General features: G+C 41.1%; 1 protein-coding gene across 1 annotated transcript in view; it reads right to left on the bottom strand.

Moving 5' to 3' along the window:
• LOC111243293 (uncharacterized) overlaps positions 1-9,544 on the bottom strand; it is a 30,760-nt gene that overhangs the window by 4,801 nt on the left and 16,415 nt on the right. The window contains exons 6-7 of the mRNA XM_086976980.1: positions 557-711; positions 116-295 (exon numbers count right to left, since the gene is read on the bottom strand). Coding sequence (XP_086833106.1) covers positions 116-295; positions 557-711 — 335 coding nt within the window. The remainder of the gene's footprint in view (positions 1-115; positions 296-556; positions 712-9,544) is intronic.

Here is a 9,544-nt window from a genome sequence, read left to right as displayed (position 1 = left end):
ATATTACTACCGATCAGATTTTAATAATTCTTCTTTCTTAATTTGCCTTCATCGATAGTAAATAATGTTGCTTTCGATAATGCTCGAACCGTGTCGAACAAATAAATATACGAACCTTTTTGATAGGATCCTGTTGCACCGCAGTAACATATGCATGCAATGGATGCAGATGATACCGATCAAGATGATTCCGGCGGAGCCGACGAGAAGACCGGCGTTGGTAAGTGCCGAGGGCATAGCTAACACACCTGTGCCAATGTTGCCCTTCAAAAGGTGCATCATTGTTTGACCATTCCTAACGAAAAAATTGGATGAAGCATTGAAATAGAGTACTTAAAGAAATACTGTTTATTTTTTGATCCCGAGCTTAGTCTGTGGGATTTAATTGCATAGAATGTAGCGAAGAAAGATTACAATTATAGATTTGTTAATACTTATACATGCCTCTTTCAAGTAGATAGGAAAGATAGGGCCATTAGCTAATGTAAGCATACAGGAATAGAGCCTCATCGACGTATAGGTTACGACTAAGTATTTTTGTCAGCAGAAAACTTACGTGGTCAAAGAGTGGTATCTTGCTCCATTTCCTCCCATTGAGATGTTATCGGCTACCGATTCGGCGGGAGCACCTGTTTTACCGCTCTCGAGCGAACTGACCGAGTTCGTCCGTAAGAGGGAGTCCATTTCCCGCTTGTCTTTGCCTGTCATCGCCTGAATAAAAAGGAAAATCCAAATCAAAAGAAACAGAGTTCGCAGTCGCTTGATGTCACGAGCTAGTAAACTATATCCTATGCTTAAAATACGGGAACGAGCAACTGTTTCAGGTATTCTATTGCCATAAACTTCTTAATGTCTGGTTACCAAATCTTGTTTGCAAAACTAACAATCGCCAAGTGTTCTTCATTTAATTATATACGACTAACTCAAGTAAGTCTATATAGTCGAATCTGTTTAGTCCGTGTGTGGATAAAGCGCACAGCGTTGTAAGCATCTTTCCCGCCGATATTATTCATGCCGCTTATCTTCATGAATACAAACACTACCTCGATAAGAGCGAAGACCCGAATAACAGGTGGCATAGACCTACCCTGGCTGATACGACATCCGTCACGGATACATGCAGTACGTTTCGACTGCTTCTAATGGGCGCACGTTACAAACGATTTCATGGCGCCAGTAAAACCAGATAAATCTTAGAGGCTGGTCCAGCAGCGAATGCGCATGAGAGGACTAGTTACGTGTGTTCCACTATTTTTTCAACTGTGTCTGCGTTTATTATGGATGTCACCGATGATTTAAACGTGACGACGACGAAAATATATCTATATCGTAAGTGTCAATTTTTTCTCGAAACTCAGGAGGATACATTATTCAATGAAGACATTTCCAATGTCTCTGATGAACAAAAGGCCGCGTCGATTAGGGTTGCCTATTAATTTGTCTCGAAAAATCTATTTGCTAGACAAGTAAGAGAGTAAACAAAACTGTCCTTGCTCCAAAAACTCCAAAGGTTAGGATTTCTATCAGAATTATTTTTTGTGCAGCCTAATGAGTTCCGTCGTTTATGGTGGACCTCAGTTTTTAGCAGAGAGATTTGTAAAGCAGAAATCACGGCCAGAAGAAAACCATATTGAACACGATTAAAAAAGATTGAACGGGCTTTCTTGACTCTGCCGAATGGTTCTCTCTAAATAGGAACTCCACCAGCTGCTGTTTAATATGGGACTGTTAGCGTCATGTATGAGTTTCCTAAACTATAAATAATATTTACATATAAATATTAATATTATTTAAAAAAAATCTCTAAAATAAATACATAGAAAGATGCGTTACGATGGCTTGATCCGAGGCACGAAAGTGCCCCGTTGACTATATTAATTAACCAGTGGCTGGCCTTAGACAAGTTAGTATCGCGTACGCTAATGAACATGTGAGTTGTCAAATTGTGCTGCGGATCGTTCTATAATGAACCGTACGTGTTAGGACGGGGCACGTAGAGCCAGTCACCGAAGGGTAGAGGATGATTTGCTCCCGGGGGGGTATCTTGTAAGGCCCATTAAATCCAAAGATTTCAATAACGAAATTTGTATAATAATGCGGACTGCATTGAAAAGCTTCTCATTTTGTCACTGCTATTAACATCCATATTACTATATCTGCTATAGACAGAACGCGTATTTCACGCACATATACAACGTTTTTATGTGAACAATCCTTTTATAGACAAATTCTATTGGTCGAATGGCACAATAATGCGGTCGACCCGGGCAACAGAGATTTCGCTATCTTGGCGTGCTCAATTTCTACAAACAAGCCCAATGATATACAGCGCGTTTCTATTGGCAAATGTATTTGAACGACTCGTATTCACGCATCGTTTGTGTCGACTGCTATACACCGGCCTGTCGCAACTTCTCGCTGATAGAAATCCGATGCCTCTTTGCCGTAGTAGATAGGTACAAAAGCACAGATCGTCACGCGTACACATCACGAACATTGAGCTATATCAGGGACGCATTAGGTTCAAAGTTCAATAATCGTTTGTGATGCTTGCAGTAGTTGTCGATATGAGCTCTGTATGGGGTAAATTCTCGCAAGGGGCGCTGAGGAATTCTTTATCCATGAATACCTCGTGGTCTATGAAATTGAATCAATGTCCCTGCGCGTCACTAAATAGGGGGCACTAAGGAGGTTAGCAATGTACAAGGAAAATTTCCAGGAGATATAAAAAATCAACCTGCGCTTGTTCCTTTGAGTCCTTGAGTAAATTTTAGGTTCAGATATATCTCTAGCGCTAGATCAGCATTGTTTTTAGATATAAGCTTGTTTTGTTTTGCTGTATTATAAACCATTAAATGAGGCCAGTGCGCTGCTTAGAGTCCTGCTAAAAACACATAAATATTACAAAAAAAGACCTGGTATGAACGCAGTTTTTTTTTACTATAAGTACTGAATACAATGGAAAGCCCCCACTTATAGACAGGAGAGCTTTGAATTCAGTGCATAAAACTTATTAAATGAGATTCGGCGATCCTAGTTTAACGCACAACCTCTACACCAAACTGGCGTAACTGAAGCAAATATCATTGGGCTTAGAACCTCACTTTAAGAACAAAAAATTAAATTGTCGGAAAAGTATTGATTGGTTATGAGCTAAAATTGGTGTCGATATTTTTTATACTTTAAAATAATATTACTAACGCAAATATGGACCATTCTGATCGCTGACCCTTTGCAGTTTCCTTGGTAACACCATAACTTTATCATTATCGAATCTTCATCAAGGCGACTGAAGTGATTCGGACCACAGGCAGTACACCAACAGACGATATATGGCTTCTAGTGAAGTCGGTCGAATAAATAGCTTCACTCAACACGACAAACAAATAGTGCCACGCGGCGTATCATCACCACCACTACTATACACATAACTAAGCATGCACAGGCAGATGTACGTAATATAATAGGTGATCGGTTTTTCAGCCAAAATGAAAGCAAATGTTTCCTTTTATATTTTAAATTAACACTAGAAAACTATATATGTACCATTTTAAACGATAAACTTCAGCTATTTCCTAGTAACGCCACTGTTTCATCACTGTAGGATTATTATAGTGTCAGGGCCAGGAATTGTAGCCAGTGATTGTTGTACCGTTCCATTGAAATTAAATCAATATCATTAAGGATACGCTGCGGAGACCGAAACAGAGCATTGTCTCATGGTGTACGATCGGCTATACGGCAGATATGTTAAAATTTCCATCGAAGCTCTTTCAATTTATGCCTTTTTTTTAGCTAAATATGTGTGCAGTTTGGTATGGTGGAAGCTAACGCCTTTTATGTTCATTAGATCCCATTGTTTCCTTCTCTATAGTTTGTAGTAATCTTGTTAGCTTTTGAATCAGTCATCCTTCTAGGGGGTAGCTTCCTGGTAATTTTCGATCCCACCGAACAGGTACTGGGGAACTGGACCTTATTTGTCATCCGTCTGATCCTTGTCACAGATTGTGAGGCAAGTTTTTTAGTTTGTTTTTTTTTTGCACGTAATTGTTGTATGTGATCTGCTTTTCGTCGCTCATGATCAGTTACGTTAGAAATTCTTCGATTTGGGAATTTCGTAGACGGAAATAATAACGCGAATAGTTTAAAACTGTTAGGCGGTGACTCTTTAGTTTTTTAGCGATGTCATCAGTACTCACATATCAGTCTTTCGCAACCAATTTATCGATCTTTTCCATAATTGCTAGCCCAATACGAGAAGCATTTTCATATAAAAATTTCAAAAGTGTTTTGGACAGTTGTTTTTAGCGACGTATCCTGATAATAAAAAACACAGATTTTTTGTCGGTTTGAGTAGCATTTATGCCTTAAACGTAGTAAAATTAATCAAATCATTGCAGGAGTTTTATTTTATGTCTGAATAAAGACATTTCAACATCAGCATATCTACTACTGTCAGATTTCAGCCTTGAAATGACACCAATGCTGACCCGATATAACTCCGATTTCGTGATACGATCAATATTTTTTTGATAACCCAATACATACATGGTATCACTCCGCCGAGGCGAATTTTAAGCGATAGATGTCCACACAACAAGGGGTATGCAACCTGTACCTAACTTTCCATTTTAAAAGGTCTTAACCTTCTGTGAATAAGACACGTCTAGTGAACTTCTGGGAAACACGATAGCAAACAAGTGAATAAAAAAATACCTTCATAAACTTATTTCCGATCCTAATAAGCTAAGGCCTTATTTCAACTTTATAAATACATATGGCCTGCATAACGCAGTACTCTCTTGCTAGTAGTAAATCCTTATGTAAGCAACCAGTTACATTCTCTTATACTAACCAAGAAATGGTTTCGACTGTTAAGCACTGATTTGTTAGCCGATATCCTTCCACCTCCCATATAGCTATTTATGCTTGGTGTGGCCATCTTGCCATTAGCGGCGGCTCTAATTAGGGAGTCCCTTTCTTTGTAGATCATCGCGCGGGTAGCTGCTTCGTTTATATATTTACTAGCCCGCTTGTATGAAGCGTGTCCATAAACACAAAAGAGATCACACTACAACAAAGCAACACTAACTCACTGCTTTATTCGTCACTATCATAAGCACAGCAACAGGGTGTAGTTTCAAGCTCGTTATGTAGACGCTCCTATTGTGGTCACTACAATCATGCGTTGAAAGGCACTGTTATTATTTAACTCTCACGATGGAACGTCAGACTTCCTGCAGAAAAAGCCGAGGGATCCTGCGAGCCTCGGAGAGCTGTAAAAAAAAACTGTGCACTCTAGTGCAAGATTCGTTTTCACTACAGCAGATTCGTGCCTCGTAAACTTTGTTTGGTTTAGTTCAAATGGAATTCGCGGACTGATCTAATAAGCGTATATAAATAAATATATGTAAGCTATTTGACGATCAGAATATAAAAAGCTGGAGTTTGACTAGTTTAATATCACTCGCGCAACAGCCCCTCTCCTTCTAATCGACGGAGGAGGATAAGGAAAGTACGTTCGCGCAGTCAATGACATTCGATGAGATCGCTTCTCAAAACGGCCACCGATTTGTTTCCATCGACGTTAAACCGAGGCGTTGACGCAGCGAAGCCGAAGTGCGTTAAATGCGGGAACAACAATAACTAACTCCGTGCGCGGTGGACCAGTCCTACCCCGTGTCGCAGTCGCTTGATGACACGAAGGGAGAGTGTCTATCGATAGCGGGTGGGGGGGGGGGGGTGTAGTTACCGATGTCGTCGCTTTCCAGCAGCGCCGTTCACGCGCCGTCGTCATCGTCGCCATCACCGCAATTTTGCATTGCTTTTTCTTTGGAGCTCGAGGGGGAAAGGGAGGTAGGGATGTTTGAAGACTACTGGAACATGTTGGCAGGACACACTCGGCGTGTGTGTAGATCTATTTGTGTATGTGTGTCTGTAAACCGAGGTCGCCAGTGGAAGATTTTTTCGCCCCGCACGTGCGAGCGATCTCTTAGCAAAATCGCGGTGCGACTCTGCAATTGGACGCCTTTCCGCGATACGTTAGCTCAGCTGAACGGGTGACGTCAGCGCCAGTATTAGCAACAGCAGCGGAAACACTAAGTGTAGCTCATATAAAATAACCAAACAGATGCCGCTGGCACTGCGGCCGACGCTGCTCACTTGTTGACCCTGTATACGTCTCCGTACCGAGGTGCTATATAGGCCGAAAACGCTGAGGACTGCTAAGTGATGTCATCTTGCAGTCGGTCGCCCAATACACTCAACCCCGTGCTACTCAATTCTTCAGTACCAGGAGACAGTAACAAAGAAAAATCCAATCGCCAGTTGCTACAGCTCTCCTTTACGGTCATACCTATTGCACCTTCTTGTCATGACGAAGTTTTTGTTTCAGCTATTACACCAGCATCATTCCATTAAAGCACCTCAACATAGAAGATCCCTTAGTCTTTTCCCTCTCTTCAACCCGTTTCGTAGCATTGCCCCCGACAAAACCCCTCTTTTAGAAGTTCTGTAATCGGCATCTGCGCTAAATTCGTCCCGGAAACACGCAAGTGATACACGAGAATCTCGGCTTTCACAGCCAACACAGACAGACGCACAGGCGGGACGCGCGACAGGTACACAATTAGGGAGCGACATAGGCAGACGTCACTCCTATCTATCACCTACGCTTTATCCGTCACGGTAGCAGCAGGAAGAATGAGTAATCGTCAGTGCGAGACCGTCTTGTACTTTGCTATGTGTGTATGCATATGTTGACACAATACGAATGGAAATTTATTGATGGTTTGGCCGGCTAAGCCTCGGAATGCAAGCGACGGGGGGGTCGCTTTTGTAGGTCCCGCCAGCCACACAAGCTGTATGAATGAAGAGAGTTTGGCCGCTCTAGCTTGGATCAAAATTCTCGAAAATCCGTTCCGCCACCTACAGATACGTGTGCCATCTGTCAGGGACAGATTGTGCAGAAAAAAAACAGTGGCAATAAAAAGAAATGACTGACATTGTAAAAATGGTTTCTGTTATATCGCAGTAGACCCTCAAAGTCGGTAAAAATGACTGGCGACAAAAAACTAATAGCCTAAGATTGTAACGCTGCCCGACCAATTGGCCGTTTGAGCCACCCTCAATTAGGGCTATAAAAAGAACTCTTGCAGTGCAGATTTTCGGTAGAGTGCTTCAAAGGTCAGATAAAATCTCTTCGAGAATAATAATAGTAATGCGAAGAAATCTGCTCGGTGTCATTCGCTGCCGAGTTCTGCAACCACAAATCGTTCTTAATTCATAGGCGACGAGAAAATATTCACCGGAAACTAAAAAAACAGGTGTCCGCGTGTTAAATGTTGTATCCAGTGGTGAGACACTGTGCCGCCATACCTCTTGCAGACGGGTGTATCTATGCGTGTAAGTCATGGCGTAACAACGTCGGTTTATTCAGTGATACTATTACAAAGGGCCTTAAAAACAGAAATGGTTTTTAAAGTGAATAGCTTATTCTCCGAACTGAACCCGTGATTAAAACGATAACAATTGCGTTAAATAAACAGGCCCGTTAAAAATGTCCTCGTCGGCAAATGCAACAAAAAAACTACTCCAATAAACCATCGATATCAAAGTTTGTTCCAACATATCTCTTCTGACCTGTGCCATTCCTTCTCTATTCTTTTTTTCGCTACACGAAGAGATTGTTCAGAATACGAGTTAGACGGCGTTCACAACTTCGGTTTCTGCCGCGGTAAACGCACAAATTTCTGTCAGACAAAAAGCTTTTAAATGAATATGTATACCATGAGCATGTACAACGACACTCATACGGAATGTGCACATAACACACACCTAACAAACGCACATATGTAAAACATGCACTCCATTTTACGTCAAATATATTCATCTCGATATTTTGCCATAACGAACGACTGTTACATTAATTATTAAGACTATATACCGATCTCGCGAAAAAAAACCCGTGTTAGCAGCCCAAGTAAGTAAAAGAATCATCTGCAGAGGGAAGTCTCTGTGATCTGTACATAGTAACGCCAGTTTGCTACTAGTGTTTGTCGTAAGGAACAGACGGAAGTTATCGCTTCATCTGACCACGAATCGCCTGACGTCAGACGGTTCGTGGTCGTTTTTTCGAATATTCAGGTTTGATTTTGGCTGCACGACTTCGTCGGACAGTCGAGTAAGCATTGGTAAAACTCCATCGCTACTAGTGTATTAGGGAAAAATGTTCTTTGTCAGCATTAGCTGGTGTTAAGAATTAATAGGAATATATTAAGCTAACATACGGCTCATATTTACGCTTATGCTGCTTAAGTTTACAAATCGCAGGGTGGGGGGCAAGCCCTGAGCTTCTCTCTGTTGGCCTTCGGTTTGTTAAACCTTTACAAGGGTGACATGCTCTAATTGCTGGTAAGTACACGTTGTACTTCGATTCGAGGGCAAAGCATCACCCACACAAGCCAGTAGCATGATCCAGGTAGTAGTAAGCTAATAAAGTTACGACATTATGCGGATATGCCTAAAACTTCGCAATCACCCCTTATTCTATGAAAAACTCATTATTCCTAAGCATTCTTACTTTTAGAACTACGAGGCATAGTGGCCTTCAGATCCCATTTTTATTGCTATTCAACGCCATTAATACGTACGATAGGCTACTTTTTTTGCAGTGTGACGCTTCGGGCGACATCGAAATACGCGATACCTGTAAGCAAAATAAACTCTATTCTTCCGGGATTTTTCTGGTTGTGCATAAATCTGTATCTTTTTTTTAGCGTTAATTTATTTTGTTCTTAGCTGAACACCAACATACGACCACATCGTCATACTTAAGAAACAAGAGAAACTGTTTGAATTTTATTAAATAATAAGAATTCTTCAAAGGCGTATGAAGTAGAAGACGAAATGAAAGACCTGCTTGGGCCTCAAGAGTTATTCTCACCTCACAATTCGCTTTATCTATGTTTTCCCTTTTGCTGCATCCGCCGCAACTATACGCCGATCGGAAAAATTATTATCGGTGGAGAAACATTTTGAAATTTGGGACACTCTGAAGGTGCCAGTGATCTTTCCTCCTATGTAGTTGCTATATAGCGATCCTTAGGCTGTTTCGTTGCTTTTTGACCTATTATAGGACAGTTTACAAATAGTATTCAAGGAAATACCGAAGAAGAAGTCACTCATGCGACAACTACGTTTCCAACATCTTGATTATTATGTTTCTGGCTTACTAATTGTTACATTAGAAGTACACATGTTTTGAATTTCTGTGGAGATTTCGCTTGTCTCCATCATTTACCAAAAGCATCTACGTGAATCAACAAGTCTCAAAGGCAAAGAAAATTAAGGGTACGGCCATCGATTGATTAGGAAGCACTTAAGGGGATAAGTAGGATTCCCACGTGACTAAAGCTGAACGGGTCACTGTAGATTGACTATTCATTGGCGCACAAAAACAATCCTACCTAAGGTTAAACATTTTTACCGAAGAAAAATCTTGAAGGGTACAAGTGCTATCACAAGAATGATAACGACTTGACTG

This window comes from Varroa destructor, unplaced genomic scaffold, assembly GCF_002443255.2.
Source record: "Varroa destructor unplaced genomic scaffold, Vdes_3.0 BEIS01000001.1, whole genome shotgun sequence".
In the NCBI taxonomy this organism is placed as follows: Eukaryota; Metazoa; Arthropoda; class Arachnida; order Mesostigmata; family Varroidae; genus Varroa; species Varroa destructor.
The sequence above is the reverse complement of the archived record's forward strand: the minus strand, read 5'-3'. Positions and strand labels throughout refer to the sequence as shown.